General features: G+C 40.0%; 2 protein-coding genes across 2 annotated transcripts; one reads left to right on the plus strand and one right to left on the minus strand.

Moving 5' to 3' along the window:
- Nucleotides 1–148: 148 nt before the first annotated feature.
- On the plus strand, nucleotides 149–7,186 carry LOC119734929 (enoyl-CoA hydratase, mitochondrial-like). The gene is made up of 7 exons (XM_038208570.1): nucleotides 149–382; nucleotides 2,093–2,287; nucleotides 3,073–3,200; nucleotides 3,804–3,903; nucleotides 4,310–4,414; nucleotides 5,419–5,606; nucleotides 6,240–7,186. The coding sequence occupies exons 1-7, from the start codon at nucleotides 253–255 to the stop codon at nucleotides 6,303–6,305; spliced, it is 912 nt and encodes a 303-aa protein (XP_038064498.1). The 5' UTR covers nucleotides 149–252; the 3' UTR covers nucleotides 6,306–7,186.
- Nucleotides 7,187–7,936: 750 nt separating this feature from the next.
- LOC119734930 (polycystin-1-like) lies at nucleotides 7,937–25,768 on the minus strand. Its single transcript, XM_038208571.1, has 24 exons — nucleotides 20,569–25,768; nucleotides 19,979–20,154; nucleotides 19,452–19,622; nucleotides 18,967–19,262; nucleotides 18,489–18,626; nucleotides 17,850–17,888; nucleotides 17,582–17,707; nucleotides 17,312–17,402; nucleotides 16,672–16,901; nucleotides 15,931–16,173; nucleotides 15,331–15,558; nucleotides 14,643–14,907; nucleotides 14,358–14,506; nucleotides 14,013–14,243; nucleotides 13,080–13,250; nucleotides 12,797–12,957; nucleotides 11,855–12,641; nucleotides 11,514–11,658; nucleotides 10,758–10,993; nucleotides 10,170–10,374; nucleotides 9,554–10,044; nucleotides 9,198–9,399; nucleotides 8,495–9,052; nucleotides 7,937–8,200 (listed from the first exon to the last, which is right to left on the minus strand). The coding sequence occupies exons 1-24, from the start codon at nucleotides 25,701–25,703 to the stop codon at nucleotides 7,968–7,970; spliced, it is 10,707 nt and encodes a 3,568-aa protein (XP_038064499.1). The 5' UTR covers nucleotides 25,704–25,768; the 3' UTR covers nucleotides 7,937–7,967.
- Nucleotides 25,769–25,946: the final 178 nt, after the last annotated feature.

The raw sequence follows: 25,946 nt of genomic DNA on the forward strand, positions 1-25,946 counted from the left end.
TATTTTAGTGGTATGCCCAATCATCATTCATTTCACGTAGAATCTCACGAGAATTAACGTTACAGGTCAATTTGAACTCTCGTTGACCTTTGCACATCAAGTGTAGTTCCCAGAATCAGCTTTCAAAACGCTATGGGGAAACATTTCAACAGACTACTACTTACTTGCACGACTAGCTGTGTTACTTGTCCCCCGGGGTACGTACTTTGGACTTGTAAAAACTTCCCGAATAATAGAAATATAAATCACACAATGGCCTCTTTGTACAAATGTGCCTCTGCCCTTGGTAGGACTTTTGTGTCAAGGACAGTGGTTAGTTTATCGACGCGCTCAAAGTACTTCCCGTCATCAGCTGGACATTTTCGATGTTTGTCGTCTGCAGGTACGGTATGGAATCGAATACGGGTCGCAGTCGCGGTAGGGTCCTACTAAAGCGCGTCAACAACCGTCAACAAGCGTCAACAAGTTTTAGTAGTCGTTAAGTGCGCGTCAACAAATTTTGTAAAGGCCTTTGAACAATAAAAACAGCTTTATATGGTAGAAAAAGTAATAATGAACATCTTCTGCATATCAATTAAAGTTAAAATTATTTTAAAACTTGGTTGTTTGAACGCGAAATGTACGACGAATTTGTCGATAAAAGTAGGCCGCCATCTTGTTTGGATGGCGCTGTAGACTTCGCGCATGCGTAGTATGGCTCTTTACACTTCACGCATGCGTAGTACGGCTAGCTACACATAAACAAGATGGCGGCCAACTTTTATCGACAAATTCGTCGTACATTTCTCGTTCAAAAAACCAAGTTTTAAAATAATTTTAACTTTAATTGATATGCAGGAGATGTTCATTATTGCTTTTTCTACCATATAAAGCTGTTTTTATTGTTCAAAAGCCTATACAAAATTTGTTGACGCGCACTTAACGACTACTAAAACTTGTTGACGCTTGTTGACCCTTGTTGACGCTTGTTGACGCGCTTTAGTAGGACCGGTCGCGGTACGCACATACATGTACGTGTACATCATACTTTATGTACACAGTACATGCAGTATGCTGTGCCATGCCGTGCATTGCACAGCTGATTATGATATTACTACATACATGATGTAGTGCTGATCAAAGTCCATATTAAGCTTAATCCTCTTACTACTTAATGGCAGCAATGGTTGAACATGAATGATGAACATGTGGATTTATAAAATTAATTTTATAAATCCACATGTTTATATAATTAATATATAAATGAGGGAATATTCGTTTTTGCTGCCATTTGGCTAGCCCCAAATGTGGTTAAAATACTGGACTTCCTCTGTATGTTCAGCCACAAGTAGTTCATTGCTATATAAACCCTGCTATGCATGGACATCCCCGTTGACGCGTTGCTAAGGGAACAGAAAATCCAATCAAGACACTTAGAATTTTTCAGTCCAATCTCATAGGGTTTGTACACAGGGTGTTGAGTGAACTTCGTATATGGAAATCTTTCCAAAAAAAACACCAAACAAACAAACACTGAATTCATTATCTTCAGAGGTCTACTTATCTTGTAATTTCAGGTTGTAATTTACTGAGCTTGGCGAAGTGCATCAGTAAGGCTGTTGCCTGTCTTTCAGTATTGGTCTGAAGTACGCCCACATGCATGCACTTTTGACCAACTGTTGTGTGCAAAATCTATGGAGAGTCAAAAAAAATGTTGTATTCGAACAAAATTAGAAATGTTTCTCAGCCCCAGATTCATGGCTTTTAAACATTTTTGCAATGACTGACCTTTTTTGAGATGATATATGAAAAAAAAACAGCGTCAGGTTGCAACGTTCTTTCAAAAATTTGCAGTGGTATTTTCATTCACTTACACTTACAAACTTATAGTCAAGTAAGGTTTTTTTTTATAGCATGGAGGATTTTTTTATTCATCCATGTTTATAGTAAATATGTTTTTTTAAATGTGTCATATTTGAAATTCAATTTACAATTACAGTTCCTGCATAAGTACACATCGACTGCACCCCATGCATAATCTACAATAATATGAGTGTGTAATTTGTGTTGCTTCAAGAGTTGGTTTGTGTTTAATTCCTTTATGCAAACTCAGCCAATTATGAGAATATCATCGTTGAGAAGAAAGGAGAGAATCAGAATGTTGGCTTGATCCAGTTGAATCGGCCCAAGGCCTTGAACGCTCTGTGTGATGCATTGATGACCGAAGTGTCGGATGCTCTCAAGACATTTGAAGCAGACAAGGATATTGCGTGTATCATCTTGACAGGATCACCTAAGGCATTCGCTGGTAGGTGCTTGGAAGATCTATTGACCAGTGTAACATTTGAGAATAGACAATGGCACTCCGCAGTCATCTTTGACGTGTTTATTTGTATTTTGAACCCTAACCCCCAATCCTCCAAAATCAACTAGCCCATTTTGGAGTATAGAGGCTGATTGGCAAAAAAAAAGGTTGATTTTGGAGGATGCATTGTGTGGAGTTCATGGGCTGTTCCCAGCATTGTTTTTGTTCATCCATGCATAATTGAGCCCTGCATTATGCTCGGTATCATTGGCACTGCTTCTGAAGGTCACCGGCATTGCCTCAGCCTTTTAATAGTGCTTGTTGGAGGATTTTGAATGATTGAGGCAATAGTCACCCCTCCACTGAACAAAGTCAAGAAATAATAGATGAATTTGGAGGACTGAAGGCTGTATCCAATTTCACATGGTAGCAACGAGAGGATATTGCAGGATTGAGGATGGTTCCTAGCCAATAGGGCCTAGGGGTTAGGGTTAAAGTTATCCCAGTGAAACAAAGATATGCATCCAAGAAGGATTATTCTGCCAAGTGAAGTTATTGACCCAAACGGTTTGATTGTGATTCCCCCCAACCTGAAAAAAAAATAATAAAGTAAATAAATGTTTAAAGTGTCATGTATGAAAATATACATTGGTTAATACCAATCTGTAATAATTTGTTAGTAAATATATCTTTCTTTTCGAAAAAAAACTTAGTTACTTTTAAGTAAGAAATCCACTGTTCCAATTGTTTTATATTATTTATTTATTATTTTTTCATTGTGCTATCAGCTGGAGCAGACATTAAAGAGATGCAGGGATTGTCATTCCAGAAAGTTTACAGCGGCAACTTCCTTGGAGACTGGGACCATGTGAGCAGGACCAGAAAGCCTGTCATTGCAGTTGTGAATGGCTACGCTGTAAGTATCTGGGAGAATGACCTGCCTGCCATCAACTGCTGGCATTTGTTTTATTTGACCTAAAAGAAGCAGATGACGTAATATGTGTCTTCCATTGTAGGGCTGTGTGTTGAAACCAATACCCGAGTACCCAACCACTGATGTCAGAAACCGGTTCCAGATTACGGACTCGAGTACCCATAATAAACTTGACATATTACTTAGTAACTTCTCAGACAATGAAAGAGAAGGATTTGAATGTCATTCATGGGGTATTTCTAAAATGAAAACCAGGCTACATGGAAAAACAAAACAGATTCGCATTTATGAGGCTTGTGAAAATGCGATTTACATTGTAAAAAGCTCACTGTACGCACTTGTATTTTTCTGTATTGACACACCGATGTGGCACCCGTTGCTACTCGTAAATGCACCCATTTACTCTATTGCAAGGCAGAAACTACTAAGTTTTAATAAAAAAACTTAATTATTGGAAGAAGACTAAAATAAAATCACAATTGCGGAAGAACAGGGTTGAGGTTAAGGTTTGAGATAAGATCATGAGATGAAAGATAGCAGTGGACTGAACTTTGAAATAAACACACTGTCTTCTTTATTTCACAGCTTGGTGGGGGCTGTGAGCTGGCCATGATGTGTGATATTATCTATGCTGGAGAAAAAGCCCGATTTGGTCAACCAGAAATCTTGCTAGGAACAATCCCAGGTACAGCAAGTGTCATTATTTGTTTTTGCAGAGCCTTTCCTGTTAAGGCCCTTGAATATTTACCCAATAACTCCCATTATTTGGTCAGCCAGGAATCTTGCTCAGAACAGCCTTCTTAAGTAGGGTTAGAGGCGTCTGTCTCGGGAAAAGTCAAGACATTACCAATGTCAGGATGGGCTGTAGATTTAAGTATATAAATCCCCTGGGGACGGGATACACGTTTCCCCGTACTGCAGTTTGGCACTGGGGCAGTGACCTGATTTTATCTCAAAGTTTGTGTCTTGTCTTTTTCTTCTCTGTCATAACTTTTTGAAATTGGGTTTGAAATTAGTTCTTTGTTATTCGCCTTTGATCATTGGAATGGAAAGGGCACATTTTATAAATATTTTTTTTTTTTGGTCAACAGGTGCAGGAGGTACTCAGAGACTTACCAAAGCTATCGGTAAATCCAAGGCAATGGAGATGGTTCTCACTGGAGACCCTATCACCGGTCAAGAAGCCAAAGAAATGGGTAAAAATATCTTTGGAGTTTCTTGGAACACCTATCAGGAACATTTGTGATCCACAAAAAGTGCCCATGAAGCCTGATGATTAAGAGTTGTGGAACACTGCTTGAAATTTCAAATTCAACTCAAATTCAAGAATAATCTTGCAGGATCCAGAAAGAGACACCCAGTCACATGTAGGGTTTAATGCATCTCTAAAACTTCAAGAGAAAAGTATATGCCATTGGATTCTTGCAAAGGAAAAATTTCCAGGATTGAGAAAGGATTTTTGGGCTTTGATTATTTTCTTTATTGCAACTTTTTGTTGTGTTACCTTTAAAATCAGAACACTCTATTGGTTACTAATACGCTGTAGAAGTGGTTACGTCATACACTGCCTGGGTCACGCATTGTCCAGGGTGATATGTCCAAACACACATGTGATGCGATCAAGCTAAATGAGTCGTTTGTCAGGAATTTTCATTTGGAGATTCAGGTCAAAATAGGGCCACTTCATCTCATTACTTCATCACATCTCTTGGTGTTCCGACTTCCATAATTTTTAAACTAAAGATGGTATCAGCATGCGGTTTTCACAGCGGTAATGCTGAGATTGTGCTCTTTTCAAATCTGTAAAAAAAATTGACCAGGGTAGACAAACAACTCATTTAGCTTGATCGCATCACATATGCGTAACTTTAATAGCAATAGGCACGGTGCCCAATTCAACAGTTTTGCATCTGTTGAAAAATAAAACAGCATTCTTTATGTTCAGATTTCATTGATGACTCCAGTCAGCTTCAAAGTATAGTCCCATATTCCAGCCTTATTCATTCTTAATTTCTGTGAAATATCAACTAGAAAATGTTCATCTAAATCACCTGTGCAATTTGTACGGTAAAATGGCGGATGAGACATTGTTTGGACCCATCACTATTGGAGATGACCCCGCATGGCGTCACACTTCTGTGGCGTATTGCTTGCATCTCATTTGCATATAATTTATATCTCATTTGCATGTTATTTGCAGGACTTGTGAGCAAGGTGTATCCTGCCGAGGAGGTTCTTGACAAGGCCATCGAGTTGGCCGAGAAAATTGGCAGAAACTCCAAACTGACGGTTGCCATGGGGAAGGAAGCAGTCAACTCTGCATATGAACTCTCCCTGCATGAAGGCCTCAAAAACGAGAAGAAAATCTTCTACTCCACTTTTGCAACTGTAAGTTTGTAGTTTTTCTTACCTTATAAATTGTTTATTTAGTTTAATGGAAGATTGGTTCATACTTGGCTCAAACTTGAACACATAGAAACAAATTTTTAATGTCAAATATATTGTGCTGCAAATTTGGAAAAAAAGTTGGTGTGCCTAAAGCTAGGTCACCAGTATGGCTTTTTCATCGTTGGGGAGACCGCAACGGTGAATGTTAACCCGTTAACCCGCATGCATGCCCGATTCTGTTTTATAATCTGTCACATGATGATCAGTCACATGATGACCAGTCACATGATGACAAAATGACAGCCGTCAGTTTTGAATCATGTGACTTCCTTCTTGAATCTGATTGCTTAACATAAATCCTGTGTCATTTGAAATCGAAGTGCTGTCCACACACCTTTCTAGTGACATCGGATATGGTGAAATTGGATGCGAAACAAGCAAGTATGAAACATGTTTGATTTCATCCAGTCGCTTGGTGTACAGTCAGATGGGTCCCAATTTTCAGCACACACCCCTGTATGATTGCCAGATGAACCGGTAAACCGGTTAAATCAGAAAGGTGAGGGGTGAGCTTAAGATTAATGAGAGTTGATTCTTTAACAATGAAATCTTCTGTTGTGTGTTACATTTCAGGATGATCGCAAGGAGGGCATGTCAGCATTTGTTGAGAAGAGGAAAGCAAACTTCACAGACAGCTAAGTGATGCGTAGCTATACAGGGTATTTTATAAATAATCACTATCTTGAAATTTGTTGGAAACTGTTGAAATTGTAATGATTTTGATAATGATCTTATATCTTTTAGAATTTTGTAAATTTATGGCAGAGACAGTGTGTGGCATAGCCCATTTGGAATAACGTACAAAAGTTATTTTGAATAGTAAAAGCTACATCTTTGTTTTTTCAATCCTTTGAGGATTTTGTGTTTTCTATTGTGCCAAACTTGTATTCAATCAAAATCTGGATTTTTTTCTGCATGAAGAATTAATTTTAAATCACATGTGTCTTTTCCATGTAAAGTAAACATCTTTTTGTTTCTAGTGATTTCATATGAATTTAACACTTCTCAATTGATACAAATTATGCTTTGAGAAATGATTTATTCATGTAACTGACACTAACTACAGGTTCTTTATACAGTAAGATTACATTAACTGAACTGATTTACTTATTTCACAATTATTGTATTCTTAAATACAATAAAAGCTACTAGAAAGAACAGTGCTATATTAATCATTTTGCTTAAACTCAACACTGACTATTTTTCATGATTCTGCAATCAACTGGTCTCACCAGAGTCTACTTGTCATTTTTTCGTCATATTTGGCATGGATCTTATATTCTGTTCATTGCCATGTATAATTTATAAATACTTTGCAAGCTTTACAAAATGTGCTACATTAGATGTTCAACAACCTGTACATAAACTGCTAGACACAGGCACTATATTTACAAAGTGGTTCATCATTCCGTCTTAAAATATGTCCTTCAAATTGTTTTGTCTAAAGTGTGCTGGTTAAGGTAACCAACAAAATGCCCTAAATCTGCACAAATAAACACCAGGATTTACTTGATTCAAAGGGATTCAGTACTCTAGCCCAGACCATTAATTGACATCATGTTTGTGCAAGTACAAAGATTGTATGACACCTGTTGACTTCACAGTGATTTCACGGGAAAACAATTCATTTAAATATGAAGTAAAACAATTCTGTTCTTACTGAAAAATACTTTGTCAATGGGAGAAGCTAATTTACACAACACATAAAATACATGTATTTAGTATGTTGGAAACACATAATAACTACATTCATTTACAAAACTTGTTGAGATATTCCTTTCCAACAATATGCACATTATTAGTGATTTTGAAAATCATGTGACAGAGTTTTTATTTGGAATGAATAAATTAGATCTAACCGCTACATTCTTTTCAAAATACAATCAATAATGTTTTGAAAATAAAAAAAATAGAGTTTATCTTAACTGCAAATGTCCACTTTCCAATTATTACAATTGAATCTTTATTACCTTTCAATCTATTTAAAACATTTCCTTGGCCCTTTCTACTCTAGGCTAGGTTTAGAGTTGATAAATCTGGATTATAATAAACACCTCAAATACTTTAAAACTAACCTGGCCATATAATGATGTCACATTCGGTGATATGTTTATTAAGCATATTGCTTTAGATATTTACAATAGATGATACATAATGTTAAAAGAAAACACTTTGTACAAGCTGTTAAACTATGACAAAGAAAAAACTGCTTGTAGTAATTCCACAATAGTCATTCATTAAAGTTAAAAGAAATCAGTCAATATAATTTCAGTCAAAATAGGTTAGTTTTATCACAAATGTTCATGCCAGTAAAATGACCCGATTGCGTGGTTTCTTGGCTGATTTGCTGCCGCCATCAGATGACCTTGTCGCAGAGTGTAGTGAGATGCGACTCAGACTTCTCGCTGGTGACGTTGTAGCCTCATTCTGATTGGTGGATATTTCAAGTTTCCCGTAGTTGGTCTCTACAAACTTGACGATCTTGTCAACTCGCTTCTCAAGCAAGTTCGTTGTGTCTTCGTAGGTCACATTGGCTGATTAAACAAAACGAGAAAAGTTCCCCAAAATAATTATTTGTGAAAGGAAGGTGAGTGAAATTCAAAAATTAAAACTATATCTGCTTGTAAGGTTCCTAAAGTACCTTAGAAGTTATTTTAAGCAAAAGTATAAATTAAAGTTCAATTAAGTAACTTGATTATAATTTATCTAATAAGTTTTAAGTTACTTGAATATGAGGAAAACAAAGTACAGTTTAATTGCAAACATTTCTAAAGTGTGGTGTTTGTGTACAGATATATAAGTTAGTCATTGACAGGAGTAGAACTAACCTTTGATTGGTGGTACATCAGTAGTTCCTCTATGTAAGGGACGTAAGAAGAATGCCTTGAACCTTTCTACGATGTATTCAATCATCTCGGGGTCCACTGCATCATCTAACTCTCTCTTGTGTCTCATATGGTTGAAAGCCTCCACCACAATTGTAATAAACATGTTGGTTAGGATCATATACACAGTCACAATATAGATAACGAAGACAGCCCCGCCTAGCATCCGATTTGCTTCCACCAAGGCGTGAAAGTCAAACTTGCCAAGCAGCATGGAGAAGAGCGTCTCGAGAGTGGAGACAAACGAGGAGAATGTTTCAACCATGCTGTGGAAGAGGATGTACGACAACTGACCAAAAGCGAAGAAGACAAGATTCCACATGATGACAAAGTAGAAGATGTCCTTGGATGCGTGGCTAAGAGTCATCCCAAGGAGAGACATGCGAGCATTGAGACGGAGTAGACGCATGTAGCGGATGAGAGACAGGAACGCAATACAAGCCAGTAGGTATCCAAAGACTTCATCCCATTTGGCGATGTGACTAAAGTTGACAAATTCACCTGTTGGATATTGCAATCAAATCAAATCAAACTTGGGTCAAAGCATAAGGATTCAAATTTTTTGAAAATGTTTCAACTCAAAGTACAACTTGTGGAATCATTGTAAAAACTGCTTAAAGTTTGATTTCAGGAAAACCTTACAAACCTTGGTTTTTATTCTTGACTTCTTGTAGTGCCAGCTCAATGAAGACTTGTCGCAAGGCAAACATGACAATGGCGCTGATGGCTACCAATATCAGGACCAGCTCAATAGCTGTCCAGAAATTCTTCAGCTCCTTCAAACCATCTTTCTTGAGAGATACAAGCAACTTGATGATGAAGAAAAGAAGGTAAGCCACAAACATAACCTGGAAGAGTAAAGAATGTGCCATTAATTGATAAACTAATTGACATATTGTAATAACCTGCTTCTACCCAAAAGTGTGTTTTGATGTGTGTCATTGTTTGGCTGAATAAATGACTTCAAACGTGGGTAATGAATTTCAATAACGGCTTTCATACCTGGAAGATGATGGTGAATATTGCAACAGTTCCCTCGTAATGATACAGTCTCAGGGTGTGGATGTATGATGTCACCAAAGCGCCCCCTGTTGTCGATGTTTCAGCCAGTAGAGTTGCGACACTGAATAAATTGATGTTTGCGTTGTACACTGAGAACTCTACAAAGATTGCACGAGTTAGTTCATCGTACCAGCTGGTATCTTTGAGGAATTGAGCAGTTTCTAATGCCTTGGCAGATGTGGTGCCAAATTCAGCCACATAACCACTTCCTGAATACACAGCGAGGATTCCGAAATGTGGAGCTCCGTTCAGCTCAAGAAAATCATGATATATCCAGGGGGCATTTTCCTCGTCAGAGTAAAGCTTTGAGTTATGTTCAGTCGTTGGTTGCCAGGCAACGGTGAAATTGTTCTCATCTTGGTTGCTCCAAGAGTAGTCCAGATGACAGTTTGGATGTAAGACACTGATGTCTGGAGGAATGGCACATGGTTCTAAAAGAGATGCATTTAAAAATAGAATATTCAGTGAGCTCAATCTGATATCTTATAATCATTGAATCTAATATCACAGGACAAAGGACACATTCCGTCTGTTTTTAAAAATATTTTTTGCTTACCGTTCTTGACTCTAAGTTGCCTGAGTCGCACCGGTCCCACCCGGTACCCTTGCCAGTCACCAATGAACCTTGTATGTCTCCAGTGCATCGGTACACCATTATAATAAGCGTTACCATAGAGACCAGGAATGAGGGCGGTCTCCACCCATGTCCAGAAGAGATCGGGTGTGCTCTTCTCTAAACTGTGGAATGTTAGCTTATCACTCTGTATTACAGTGAAGAAACAGCAATAAAAGTAACACAGTCAGTAGTTAGTTAGCACAATTGCAATTATAAGCTGAATCATTTGGAAATAAACCCAAAAATTGCAGCATCTTTGTCATGTTATTCGGTCTACATTAAATAAGATATTTCAAGATTTTTAAACCATTTACATTTTAAGAAATCAATATGCAGTGCAGAAGAGAACTGTTTTGCTGAAAGTTGCCACACGTGTCCACAATATCCAATTTGGTAAACAAAAGATGGACTTTCTTTCTGGGATATTTTGATGTCGAACAAATACTAAAATGGTGAAGTAATGATTTAAACATCAACATTGTTTTCTTGAATGTTCCTGGAATCTCAATCAGATCTGATGTAACTCACTGAGTTCTCGGCCCCGTTGTTCTCAATGAAAACATCTCTGAGTGACTGAGACATGTAGAATGACATGTCATCTCGATTGGTGTAACACAAGAAGAGGACAATGATGACAAAGATGGTATAGATCCCTGTCTCCTTCAGCATCCGATTCATCTTAATCTCCTTGAGACGCTTCTTACGTGCCTCCTCAAGTGCTTCTTTGCTCGGTGGAAGTCGTACTTTGTACTTATGACAGCTCACTGTCAAGAAAGATGTCATCATATGAGATTTACCAGTCAGAAGTTGATTTTGAATTGGTTGAGAAAAAGAAAAATTAAGCAAATTTAATTCAATACATGTGCTTAACAGTCCCATGAAATTGATTCTATTGCAGTTTGCAGCAGTGCTAGACTGTTAGTAGTCTGAGTATCACCCATTGTCCAATGGAACCCTTTCAGTAGTCAACGTCTGATAGAAATTGTGATGTCATTTTGATCTGAAATGTGGAGTAAGCTGTTGATCTGTCCATTTGGCTGCTATGTTCTTGTAATACAATGGGTTATGGAAGACCTGATAGTAGGCGCTCGCTGAATGGTCAGAATCTCAAGGTCAAGACACAGTCTTGTTTAGCATAATTAATTGCCGAATCTGCTCATATATCACAGACCCTTGCTGTTTCCATGGACTGGGCTGTTTAGTGATAGTAGAAGAAACCGTTTCTTTTTGTGTTCTTGATTAACAGATTAAGAGTAGAATTTTGATCGTATGGGAAATTCCTACTTTGTTTTGTGGACTGTGAATCATGTAAGAGCTCCTCATCATTCTGAAGTTGATTCTGATAACGGCAGAAATCAGAATCTATCTCAACATCCATCTTGGTGGGTTTCTTAAAGATGAGTGAGAGGACTATTGCCACGGCAACGACCTGTAGAAAGGAAGTCATTTCAGTTAGGGATATAAAGGGAAGATAATTATAATAAATATGATGGAATACAAATGATTGCTCATATTACATGGTAACAAATCATTTGGGAGGAGATTATATTCGTGTTCTCTGAGTTCAGACTTGCACAGAAATGAAGCAATACTGGCATGGAAATTGAAACGTTGAGAAAACCTGCCTTGAATGGTTGTATTACGAGCACAGAGTTGAACAGTGATATCAGCATTGACGTCAACCATTCGCAGGACTTTTCCTGTCCCCATTCTAAGCTGTATAATACAGTGAAGAACGCTGCGGTAAATGATGACAGAATCATGATCAGCCATGCCATGTAGACACACCAGTGGGGTAGTAAGTATGGCCTGCCTTTTGTTCTCTGATCCTTTACTTTGTGTTTTGTTGATGTCTTCATTGGGACCAGTTCCACTTTGTCTGATTTGATGTCTACGACTGAGTTCTGTGGCGTTGAGTCCTCTGATGGTGAACTGTCTTTCAGATTGTCTAGCTTCTCTTGCAGATGTTTAGGGAGTTGACTTGTCAGCTGGGATTTGCTGGGTTTGGATTTTCTGAAGATCTGGACAATGAGGATGTTAACTGGTACTACAATCAAGGCACTGATGAATCCAATGTAGACTTGTTGAAGTGTGAAGATGAACGGCCCAAGACGTAAAGCAGTGGGATTCTCAACAGTCTCTTCAGTGCGGTAGAACATAGCGCTAGTGATCATACTCAGGTAGAGCAGACACAGACAGCAAGACAGACGTTGGACTCTGGTGAATGGGCTCCGTGTTGGTCGACTGAATAGGGAGAACCAGATGTGATCATCAAAGAGGTTGCGCCGGCTACTTGAGATGAAAAGCTTACTGAACTGAGTCAGATCAGAGCGAGTTGCGACGGGAAGAACACGTTCTATTGCTCCGTCGTCCTTCTCTACAGCAAGCCACCGGTCACAGACAAAGAAGTATCTAAAGGAACAAACACAAAATGATCACATTTGTCCATTGCTTTGCTGAAACAACAAACTATTGTATTTTATTGTTACACTGCACAATTTTGCATCAGTGGGATTTAGCTTTTAGTTCTCCTTGTGTCCTATACTCTTTTTCTCTTGTTTACTTACTGTTTTCCATTTTGCAGATCAAGGATGGAGACTTGTGACAGATACCAGCTAGCGAGTTGACCAGGGCCAGTGTTGTCATGCCATAGTTTGATGTAGGAGAGGGGGCCCAGAGGACTAGCCACGCCCATCAAGAAGTGACAGATGCTACCACTCTCAAACACCTGTAAGAATTGTATGGGTAAACCTTCATGTAACACTCATGAGCAACTCTGCTTGCCAGAACATTAATGTTCACAAGATGTCATAGAATCTAAACAACAGTGACATGAAATATTTTACTTACCTTTCGTTTGTCATCGTCCAGTAAGCGCACACCACTATCCCCACTCTCTCCAGTCAGGATGATACTGACCTTTGACCTTGTGCCACAGCCTGGCCCCATGCCAGTCTGCACTGTGATTTGATAGAAGTACATATCGCTGGGATGGTTATCTGCTAAGGGACTCACTCCCCACTGAAAAACAAAAACATTAATGAATAAAATAAACATATGTAAGTGCTCTCTACTGTTACTGAACAACGGTTAAAGTTAATCCGTCTTAATACTTTAAGGTGCCAGCAGCCTATTTCACAAAACAGTGCGTTTAAACTTACACCATTGGTAGGACTAACACAACAAATTTATTGCCCAGCATTAAACTTGAAATCGATTTCACAAAACTTAGCATAGCTGCACAAGGTTTTAAATAATTATATCAGCTTGGACGAGGATAATAACAGCATTTATGAAGGCTGTTTGTGTATGAATTTGTTCGTTCATAAAACAGTCATTGAATCACCCACACCCGCTATTTTGAAAATAGTTTTGTCCAACTTTCTTTGTAATCCTGCGACCACTCTTAAAACTTTGTTACAAGTAAAATAGTGATTCTTTTACTTCAAACTCAAAGCTGTGAGTGTCTTGTATCAAACCTGATCATGATTTGCTGGTCAAATAGGTCATTTTCAGTAGCTACGCCACAACTTATGCCACCTAAAATGATTGCGCAAGTAACGCCATAATTTGTTGTGTAACTCGCTGACTTGCGCACTATAAAACTTTTGAGAAATTGTCATAACTAAAATGTTGCGCAGCATGAAATGTTGCGCAAATTGCGTAATAAATTGTTGCGAGAGTGGACTTACCCTTGCATGAAGTTTCTTGAAATCGGCTGCAAACAGACTACAGAGGTCCTGAAAGATCTAAATTTTTGATTTTCTTAACACTGAGAGTTACCTTGATGATGTCCTGTTTATCTTTCCTTCTAAGCCAGACTAGAAGGAGCAGATACAAGCCCAAGAATCCAAGCACCGTGGCAAACACAGCCGCATTGTCTCCAAGATTCAGAAACTTGCTGAAGACGGTGGAGAAGTCGATGGTGTTTGGGGGAACGAAGAATGATGACGCAAAGGAGGAGAGATGGTTACACAGACAGTGGATGGAATGAGTCGTGGTGTGTTGCCCAACCTGAGAACAAACAGAGTTTGGTAATAAGGTGAAGCTGTGGATTAAAATAGGTTTGTCCTGTCGTTATGATTTTTTGTCACTGATGAGACCATATGCAGTGCTGACTGGGCATACCTGGCAACCGTGACTACTCCATGCTGTGATGTTGCTATCCCAGTATCGGCAACCAGCTGCATATATCACCATGGTTACGTTCACATCATATAATTCATCTGTCTTATTCATCATGTCGTCCACTTTATCAGATGATTCTTGGGATGAATCTACAAATTAAATTAAAAGGAAAAAAATGACATTTGAAAAATTTAATGTCTGTCTTATATTTTGCAGAATAGCTTAGGAAAACTGAAAGAAAGAAATTCATTTTTGAAATTCAGAAATTAAAAACATAAGAATGACCTGCTAGGCTAATGCCCAAGTAGTAGTCTCCCACACCAGTCAGTAACTCTTCAGCAAATACTGCAGTGTGTCTAGCCTCTGTTTCCAGTCTCTCATCACTCCATGTTTCATCGTTGCCAAGACATCTGGGTATTTCTGTGAGCGCATCGTATGTTAAGGTGTCAGGATGACCTCCCTTCCTCAGATAGACATGAAAGTTGGTCCTGTTGTCAGATATTTCCTTGAAGATGACTCTCAGTTGGATATCTTTCTCTTGTATTTCCACCTGTCAACGATTTATAACTCAGTATCTATTAATTTTTGTCATATATATTAGATAACTATAACCAGAACAACAGGTGCAGGATTGGTCATCAAAAATATGGGTTGAACAGTCGTAAACGTAACAGCTGTTTTGTTCAGAAACTTGATTGGTTCAAAGTTTTGTTCCATTTTGATTCCCATTCAGCCTCCTTGTAATAATACTTTTAACCAAATTGGCCTTGCTGTGTTGAAAGGACTTACAAATAGACTTAAATATTCACATTTGTTAAATTTTGGAACTTTCAAAAAATGGACAAATAGTATTACATTTAGTTTATAAATTAAGGTAACTGACTCAAATTGTGCCATGGCTAGGCCAGTGCTTTACAATATTTGTTTTCTTTTCTTTTTTTAATTTAGGATCAAGTCGGAGGATATTTGTCACCTTGTGATACTGCATTGTGGATACATTCGTAAACCTCATCTGGACTGTCTCAGCACTCGTTACTTTGCTGTCATCAACGTCTAAGGTGATACTGATCAGATCTGTCAGGTTCTGCACCGAGAGTGGCTCCCCTTGTCCCGTCTTAAACTCTAGGGTGAGTACCCCCTTGGAACCTATACTGTCTGAGCTCTTGGAAAAGCTGTAGGGGTTTGCGTTGAAGGAATAGATCTGTAAAAAGTGAAGGAAAAAATCCAACAATTACTCTTACAAGCATCTAGTATCAAATGTTAAGACATTCTTTGACAACTGACAGAATTTTGCATCGGTGCAAGTGAACCTATAAAACGGTTTGCCTTCAGGAACTTTTGTTAAAAACTCCAGAAGCTGACTCATGTGGGACTCGAACCCACAACCTGTTGCTTTCTAATGCAGTTGTCTTAACAACTTGTTTACTCAGTTTGCCAGGGTTGCTTGACTGATTCGAATCCACTGTAGCAGGTGATGATAAACGACGTTTCATAGAAGTTTGTTTTGGGATGGTGTGATCGTAAATCACCCTTCACCTGAGTCAAGTTCTGAGAAATAGTTACTCAAACTCACTATTTGTTCGACGTGTTTTGTTCCACTTGTTCCAAATAGTGAGCTGGCATTAGGTAGATGGAAGGATCCAGCGTCTGCAGTGATGACTCTGTCAGCCACGGAGTTGGGTTCATCTTTGTAGACTTCTAGAGTGAGTTCATCTGTGACTAGCGTGACTGGAGGTTGACCTGTCACACGTTGACCTATGACCACGCCAGACACCAGGTCAAGTGTTTCCTGTGCTAGCATGCTGATAGTCAAGGCCTGTTTGATTTCAGAAGACAATGTGAAATCAGTAAGCTTGTCATTGGAATCATGCAGTCCTTGGCGTGACTGGCATCCTCATCACTATTATTTAATCAATGTCAACATTAGTTCTTGTCAATGTTATGAAATATCACCACCATCACCACCTCAAATATCACCACCATAATCATCACTATCATCCTCAGTGCATCGTTATAGTTATCTCATCATCACAGTCACCATCATCCTCATGCACCATCATCTCAACATCACCACCACCATCATCTACATTTGCTTTCATCTTCTCCCAACTACCCCAAAGTCTGCTTTACCTCTTCTAATATCTCCACCCTTACCCCCATCTCTCTTCCTACCCTGCTCCTACCCCAATCCCCTACCCACATAATATGTATGATAACCGCCAGATGGAGGTGATTGCACAGTATTAAGCAGAAGCACCCCTACCCACCACTGTGCCCCACCTCCTACCTGATCCCCTACCCTCACCCTACCCACCACTGTGCGTGCATTCTCCTCATTTCTCTCGCTTTCCTCCTTTTCACTTGCAGCTTGTTCAGCAATCTCCTCAGGTGAAAGGTCATCGCCATAGACATCAAAGATGACTGGTTCCCTGGTCCCTAGTGATGAAGGCGTAGTGGTGTACATGGAAGCTTCACTGGTTCCCATAGCATTTTGAACGATTCCATCTGATTGGGCAATGAGACTTCCTAGTCCTCCAGTGAGTCCTAGTCAAGCAACAGGTAAACATATTTTTGAGTTTTCACAACTGCATGTGAGTTTTTCTTGAAATCTAAACCTTTCCCATCAAACTGTGACTCAATTATATCACAGTATTTCTGTAATTTTTGGAAATGGAAAATTCCCATGATAAAGGAACTCCCTTGATAATTAATGTACATAATGGTTTTGTTTGTATTCAACTTAAATGAAGAGATAGTCCTATAAAACTAAACATCTTCATCATTGTTAAGCAACTCATGACTTCCCTAAATGCCCCAACAGGTGTGTCAGCTGAAATTGTTAAAATAAACCTGATCGAGCAGTTGAAATTGCTCCTTGACGGTGAGAGTATGCAATAACGTGGAACACATGTGAAAAACTAAAACAATAAAGCCTGATTCTGATAAGTACGTACCTTCGGCTGTTTCTATGACAATTTCCGGGTTATCTGTGTCTACGCTTTCCAAACTCATTGCCATCCTGACCATTGTAGCTGCAGCGTCAATCTGATCAGAAAAAAAACACAAATTTCTTCCCCTCAACAGATCCTAGAATATTTATGTTTGTGTGTCAGTCCATAAAAACACTGAAGCATGCAGTATTTCGGTGGAATTGAAAAATACAAGAACAACAATGCTGTGTCTCTACTAATTCCTGTATGCATTTTTGACAAAACTTTACTCACCAAAGCATTATCATTGACACCTCCAGTAAGACTCTGAGACATGACAGAAGATGCTTGAAGCAAAGCCTCGGCTGTCTTGGCCCACAAGGAAATCTTCCCTAATTCAAGCACCAGATTGGAGCGTATCTGGAAGAACAGAAGTATATAGAAAACTGAAGTGCCTCAGTGAAACCCGACGCCATTTCATATTTGACTTTCTTGGTTTCAAATGAAAAGGGAAAGGCGTCAATTAAGATAAGATGAGTGCAATCACATTTCCTCCTCCTACCTCTGTTACGTCTTCAGGTGTCATTGTGGTGTTGTCATCCTGAAAAAAAAACATGAAGAAAAATCATGTGATACAAAAATATCTAACTAAGATAAGAGTTGTATGACACAGCTATGAATTTTTAAAGGAAATACATTTATCCAAAACAGACAAAATCACCCCATGCAAATGTGACTTTGGTAAAATGATCAGAAGAATTTTACTCGCTTTGCTGACAAGCAGTTTGAGTAGTTTGTTTAAATCACATTCTGATCACAAGTGCACATGAGTTCACATGTAACAGGTGTTGATCTAAGTAATTGAATGTTGAACGATAAAGCTTATCAAAACTGGAGTAGCTTGTGACTGAACTTGTGACCAGTGCCCAGTTTCATGGCTCTGCTTATCGGTAGCAAAATCCTTGCTTACTGTAACAGAAAATCCCCTGTTTACGGTAAGCATATTTCATGGGTTATCAAGGAAATTTTGCTTTAGTGTGTGTACATCCCGTAACTAATGATTCTGTGCTTACAGGGTTAGCGCAGACTTCAGTTACCACTGCTAGCACAAAATGGTGATTGTTATGAAATTGGGCCCTGATCTTTTGACTTTCAGTGACTGTTTACAACTTTTGCTTGTATTATTTGATTGATACTTGACCTGTAGAATTGTCAGGACAGCCGATATCAGTTGAGTAGCGCCCTCTACGTTACCAGAAGATATCAGAAGAGACAGCTTACTACCATTGGAACTGACTAGAGATGTGATGTCATCAGCTGACAAGTCTGGTTTCCTGACCTGTTACAAATAAGGTAGGATATGAGAAAATACAATACACACTGACACCATACTAATTTTGGATCCTTCAAAATATTGATAGATCATGTATCTGGCCAGCATTACAAAATAACTATATTCAGTGTATAATGGTTATTTTGCATTATTCAGTCAGTCATATGAAACAATACATGTACATTCCCCCAGTTGGAACATTTAAGGAGTACCTCCTGTGGGAATAAGATCCTAACCCTGGCTATGTTACCGCGCTTCATGATAATGGCAATCCCACATGCATATTAGTTTTTGGCACCGGCATGCCCAACCTTTTCATCTTTCGCAATGAAAACAATCTTCGTACCGTGATCGTCATCTCAACGTAGGCAGCTGCTCCGTACACGTCCACTACTTCAACTCGCACCACGTTTTGGAAGCTAAATTCCTCAGGACCAACCCCAAAGAGAATACCCGAGATGGAGCTGTCCGTGGTCGATGTCTTGAGTGAGAAACTTGTCTGTCCCATGGGTCTGCTCAAGACGTGGTACTGGAGGACTTGCGTAGCAGCAAGATCTTGGGAGATAGAGGCACGATCAACGGCATAGCCTTCTTCTAGCCAACCAGTGCAGTTCACACTAAACTCTGTGGTGACGGCATACCCTGTAGTGATGTGATGAGAATTGGACGACTTGTGTTGTTTTTGTCATTTTATTTATTGTTGTCAGTACAAGAACTGAATGACTTTTGCCAAGCTCCTGGACAAACACACCTCAAAGAAAAACATCTCAGAATTCAAAGGCTGACTTCAAATGGTTGTTAATATAATAAAAAGTTCAATATGAATCTTACCTTCTGATGGAGTGATTTGGCATGAGCCATTATATGGAGGAAGGTTGGTAAGGAAAGAGTGCTGTAGGAAACCGTTGCCTAGCAACGCATCCTTCACATCAAGACGAAGATTGTATTCGTTCCCCGCATCCAGTTGGTTTGGATTGAAGGCAATACCTTGCTTTGATACACCTTTAACATTCAAAATAAAACAATTTTTATTTAGTCCTTGTATTATTTTTTGGTTAATGTGTTGAATGACCCAGATTAACTTTTTATGATTTATGAAGTTTGAATTAGTGAGCAAAGTGTACTACAAAGTAAACATGGAAAACGTCAGATTATAACATAAGATAATCAGGTTAATCTGAGAGTGAAAAAATAACCATTAATTTTAAATTAAATTTTGTGTACAAAATACTACAAATTGAAATTGATCAATTGATCAAATAGTTTAAATTCTCAATAGTTATGAAAATTATTTTATGAGTTGCATTTGAAAATCTAATGGTTGATATGCAACTGCAATATATAAGATGGAGACGTACCAGTTGATGTCATATCGCCAAGGTTACTGACTTCCTGATACTCCTGAGTTCCTTTCTGCTTGATGTAGAGTGACCATGTAAACATTGACTCGCTGTGAGTGTCACAATTGTCACAACTCCCTTGCAGTGTGAAGGAAGATGTCGGGTTGGTTTTATCGCGACAGTTGGAGACGCACCTGTATTGTGCAAGAAAGACATCAAATTACCAAAAACTGTACTTTGGCGGAAAAAAGACGATGAGCTGTCACATGGCCATGCTTTAGTGTTTACATTTCACATGAAGCTGAGGCTGTACGCATCACACTTGAAAGTCTGTGCATTACACATGCCTTGTGAACCAATGCGTGAAAGTGACATGTGCATCCTTAGCTCTCCTCTGCAGGACACATGGCACAATTTGTAGCCCATGGACAAAGTATACAAATATAGTGCATTTGAGAGTTGAATAAAACAGGACCTCGTAGAATTTGGAATTTAATAAACTTACACCAAAAATGCCAAAATGCCCAAATACAATAGAGACTAGATATTTATTTTATTTTTTTTGGATTGAAGACTTGTAATTAAAACTGAATGAAATGTGTACTTGCCTTATAGATACAACCGGGGGTTCCCCTTGCATGACCTGGATGGTTTGCTGGTAGGATGCAAGTCTGGATCCAACGGCTGTGTCAACCTTGAATGCATACAGAGCACCCACCCTGAGTTGCAACGGATTCAGATGAAGTACACCAGATGTGAAGTTGAGTCTTTCCCAAGAGCTGTTCTCACACAGGTAATCAGTGCTAGCAAAGGGTAGATTTGTGGTCATGGAATTATTCTCGCTACGTTCAGAAAGTTTTTTGCATGTCCACTCAAAGGACCAATCAGATGAGTTTCCTGCTACGTTGTCAGGGTCGTATGATGATGTCATCGCATCAAGGACCAATGGTTGGACATTACCCACTGATCTACTGCTTCCACCTTCCAGAACCAACACAAGTGGAGAGTGATTGATCCTGATGTAGACTTTGTCCATACCAGTTGCATTGTCAAAACCTTCAACTGTGACAGTTAGAGTGATTTCATACAGGCCAACGTCAAGCGAACCTGGCATTAGCTGCAATTGTGGGCCATTCACAGACGGCACATCGTACATCACTCTCTGCGTTATGTTCTGAACGTCATCGAGGATGAGTTTATAGACTTCCCAGGTGAAGGTTGTTAAGCCAACACCAATACAATCAACTGTGGTGACTGAGTCGATGAGGATAGTTTCTGACGTCCTGTGAGACTGCGGTGCATCTATCGTCTCCCCCGGACCCTTGATGGACACATCAGGTGGATTCCAGCATCCCATGACGGTGATTTCACTTGACATGGATGCAGTAGTGAAGAAGTTAGATACAGACACATTGACAGTATAATAACCCGGAGATGTGTAGGTGTGTGAGACCTGTAGACCATCGTCTTGATTTGATTGGACAAAGATGATGTCATTGTGCAGTGTCATTCCACAAGACTCTGGCCCATAGACAGTTTGTTGAGTCTGATCCCCAACATCCCATGATATGCACATTGGACCTTCTAAACCATTCCCATTCAATATGAAATCCACCTGTTGGCCTGACTTCAAAACTGACAGTCCTGATTCATCCATGGCCTGAATTGACGTCAGTTCAAATGGCTGGACAATGTAAAAAATGAAGTGCAATGCTACAGGCTCATCTGTGTGGCCTTCAACTTTTAGTGTGATGTTGTACACACCGGGGGTTTCATATCGACGGAATACAATGTCAAGTGGAGCTGTTTCCCCGTTACCAAAATCCCAGATGATAGTCGCATCCTTAGAAGTTACGTTAGCACTCATTCTGATTACTGAATCACTAGCAAACCAATTAAAGTCATGTCCTAAACCAGCTGTCCAAATGCCATCTGTGTTTTGGTATTCAAATCTGACTTGTATAGGTGCAGCTTCTTCGTTGATAATGACACTTGTCTCAAACATGTGAGAGTCAAGATTGTTGGTGACAGTTACCTCAGCGTGGTAAGTTCCTGAATTGTTATAAGAGTGAGTATGATTGATGCCTTGGGTCATATTGAACTGTACTGTCTCATAGTGAACACTTCCATCTCCAAAGTTCCACGCAAGGTTGACTGTAGTTGGAGGGGTGGTACCTTGCATCGTGACCAGTTGAAATGTCACCATAAGATCGGGAAATGTCCTTGGGCTATTGGACAATAACTGAAATCCACGAGTGCTGTGCAGTACCTCAATACTGGCATTGGAAGTGGCATGAGACTCTCCCAAGATATTCCCAGCAGTTACAGAAGGAGTAAACAGTCCAGGTTGAGTGTATGCATGCTGGAATTCTTGGATCTTTGTGCTTGTTGACATTACAACATATCTTGTTTCTGTCGTACCATCACCGTATTGTACAGCATAATTCAGCAGTGAGCCCTGAGAGGCAGTGACAGTAATCAACACTTGAGATCCAACCTCAGCAACCAAACTATCCAGGAAGATCTTCAAATGTGCAACATCCTCATAAATGGTAATCAATTTCTCCAGGGTAAGACCGCCCAGAATATTCTTGCACTGCAAGCTGACGACAAACTGACCACCAGGGAAATAATGAGTCACATTCAGACTCTCACCAGAATCAAGGCTTACATTCTTCTCTCTCCACAGTACATCAGGGCCAAGGCCTGGTGTAGTGGGTTTTTTCCGCCAAACACATTCCATGACAGTGGGTGGCGGTACCTCCTGATCGATGGTCAAACTGAACGTGATGTTTCCAGGACTGTAGATCACCTCACTAGTGGTTTCAAAGTTCAGGCCCTGGACAGGATACACCACGCGGATCTTTGTATGGTTAAGCACAATCCCACCTAGTCCATTCTCCACTCTTACTGTCAGGACGTATTTTCCAACTTGTTCATAGGAGTGCGCAAATTCTAGAATTTCTGGCTTGTCTTGAAACGATGTGACCACAGTTCCATCTCCAAAGTCAATATTGTATGACAGAGAAGTCCCTGATGAAGCTAGAATGGAGAGAGTCAGATTGTCACCAACTGCAGCTGCAGTACTGATGTTATAGTCGACATCATCAATCCATTCAAGAACCACCACTGTGTCATTCAAGTCCAATTCACTGACCATATTGGAAAGATGCACTGAAACCTCATACTCCCCAGTTTCTTCAAAAATGTGTGAAACATTCAATTTTCTACCCAACAGGAGTATTTGTGAGGATGAATTTCCATCCCCAAAAGTCCAAGATGCTGTAACGTTTGTTGGTAATGGCATTTCATCCATCAAAGTAATGGCAAATACTGTCGTTTGGTTTGCAACATCGATTATACTTGGGATGATCGTGAGATTGTAGCTGTCTGTAAGGATTGGAGCCTGGATGATTACGGGACCGCCAGATGCTTCGCAGTCACTGATAGGATTAGAAGCTTTCAGGTGAGCTGTGTAAGAGCCTGCATGATGGTAGACATGCTCAAATACCATGAATCCCACTGTGTCAATGTGAGTGGACATGTTTGTCCCATCACCAAACTGGATCAGCAAATTGATGTCAGATCCATCACCAACTGTAGTGAGATACTGCACTGTTGCATTGGTTGCAGCAACCACTGTACTGACATTGACAAAGCATCCAGCAGTATGGGTGTAGAGAGTGACATTGACTGTTAGGTCAACCTGGCTAACCTCATTTGAACAGTTTGCCTGGACTTGATGAGACCCAGGGGTAACATATGTATGCTCAGTGGTGATGTTACCGTCTGATAGAACACTATCCCAAGAATCAATATCGCTACCATCATCGTAATCTACAGAACAGTGAACTGTTTGCGGTATCACTGCTCCCTTCTCTAGGTAGAATACAAACTGAACTGGTTCCCCAGTTACCATGTCAGTGCCACTGGTGTCCATCCTCAATCCATTAATTGGATTGATGATTCTCGCAGACAACTGCCTGACTTGATCCCCAAAGTCATTGTGAGCTCTAACAGTAATGATGTAGTTGCCAGAACTGTTATAACGGTGATGAATAGTGACTGATGAATTTAGTATGTGAATCTCCTGGCTGCCATCTCCAAAATCCAGTTCAAAAACAATGTCGCTTCCGGCTGTGAAGCCAAATTCCAACTCCACATTTTCACCTGTTGCATGCATTGAAGACAGGAGTTGAGCATAGAATCCTTGGATTTCCTGCCCTATCTGAATCGGGACATGTACCATCATGAAATTCACTGCATTGGAGACATTGACAGCTACATCAAAAATACCGTACACTGGAAGTGTGAGGAAGAATATGCCAATAGCATCTACGGGGGATGACGGCACAAAATGTTGCTCAATTTGATTTTGAAAACCAGTGACGGAGAAAACCACCTTTGCTTCTGTCGGCCACAGGGACGTATTTGATTGAGGGTAGATACGTAGCTCAACAGGGTCACTTATGGAGCTAGAGTTGGTTACATCTACACTCAATGCTGGGACAGGGTTGAAAACACCCACTGAGTAGATCTCACTTGAGAAGACGTTAAAGTCATTGGAGACCTCGACTGAAACATTGTAAACCCCTGCCTCTGGAAAGCCTTGTGTGTGAGAGACTACACATGGGGCCATGAAACAACTAAGGACCGTTGAGTTTCCATCAAAGTCAAAGTGAAAATAGACAAGTGTACCCCTGGTAACATTTGCTGTTAGTTGGATCCCTTCATATGGTATTGCAACAGTGCTGTTGATTTGATATGAAATATTGCTTATTGGGACTCCGATGTAGACGTCAGCTCTTGAAGTAACTTGACCACTGATGAGATTAGAAGCACGGACCTCGAAGACATGAGTTCCTTGAATGTTTGTGGAACTTTTTCCTAGGAACCCCTCACAAGAGAAATTCTCTGAGCATGTGAAGTTTGAAAAGGAGGATACACCATCCAGCAGAACTTTAAGATCGGTGATGTTAGTGCCGGAGATTTGGAATGGAATTGTCAGATTCTCACCCTTGATCACTCTAAATGCTGTATTGAGAGTGATGGTGATGCGTTCCTGTATTACTATCGTAGCCGAGGCATTCATAGATCGCAAGTCTGGTCCTTCACAGCTGACTGTGATGAGAAACACACCAGAGCTGTCATATCTATGAGTGAGACCATGACTAGACTGATTACCAAGGATGGGTTCGATCTTGCCATCACCAAAGTCAAGACTACAAGACATATCAGGACTCCCATTGGCTATCACTACCCAGACAGGCACCAGTTCAGACATACCAGCTAGCGGATCTGCATAGATTGCAACAAATGGGACGCCCGACTGCACTGGATTATCTTTAGCTGTTACCCATAATTCCCTCTCTAAATGACTGATCTGATTGGTTGCTATGACAGTCAGGTGATACAAACCAGCCTCGGGGAATAGCAAATGGGTGGATGCTTCAAACGTCTGAACCTCAGCTAAACGGTTGTCTCCAGAGATGGAATACAGGACATCTTCACCTGCGCTGACAAAGAAGCTAATATTGATATTTGTCTGTGTCGTTACTGAGTAATTACCCTCATCTGACTGGACCCCGTCTAAACCGACAGACAAGCCTTGGATAGTCTCTTGAGCGGGAATTTGTTGTAGGAATGATGGCAGGCGATACAAACTCAGGCTATCAGGACTTCCGCAAGTAATTCCAGCGTAACCTGGGCAGACATTACAAGACCCTTCAGGATCTGATTCCATGTATGTATAGTTAGCAACGCAGTAGCATTGCGGACCATCCCCACCGATTGCGGCATATTTGAATCCATTCCCATCACACGCTGCTCTGCAATGCCAAGGCAGTGGGGGATGTGAACCATCCGAGAAATTTGATTGAGTTGGAGGTAGCAGTGAGGTGGACAGAAATCCCAATGACACACAGGTCTCATAGTAGGCATGTAGCACTCCTGTGGAATTCGGAGCAAAAGAAATTTAACATTCAGT

Source organism: Patiria miniata, unplaced genomic scaffold (assembly GCF_015706575.1).
Source record: "Patiria miniata isolate m_02_andy unplaced genomic scaffold, ASM1570657v1 HiC_scaffold_28, whole genome shotgun sequence".
Classification (NCBI taxonomy): Eukaryota; Metazoa; Echinodermata; class Asteroidea; order Valvatida; family Asterinidae; genus Patiria; species Patiria miniata.

Coding starts and splice junctions, on each gene's coding strand:
- LOC119734929 (XM_038208570.1), top strand. CDS start 253: ATGGCCTCTTTGTACAAATGTGCCTCTGCCCTTGGTAGGACTTTTGTG. Junction 383..2,092: donor TCGATGTTTGTCGTCTGCAG/GTACGGTATGGA, acceptor ATGCAAACTCAG/CCAATTATGAGAATATCATC. Junction 2,288..3,072: donor ATCACCTAAGGCATTCGCTG/GTAGGTGCTTGG, acceptor TTGTGCTATCAG/CTGGAGCAGACATTAAAGAG.
- LOC119734930 (XM_038208571.1), bottom strand. CDS start 25,703: ATGGAATCAGATCCTGAAGGGTCTTGTAATGTCTGCCCAGGTTACGCT. Junction 16,174..16,671: donor AGGAGAATGCACGCACAGTG/GTGGGTAGGGTG, acceptor GAAATCAAACAG/GCCTTGACTATCAGCATGCT. Junction 9,400..9,553: donor TATTCACCATCATCTTCCAG/GTATGAAAGCCG, acceptor TTACTCTTCCAG/GTTATGTTTGTGGCTTACCT.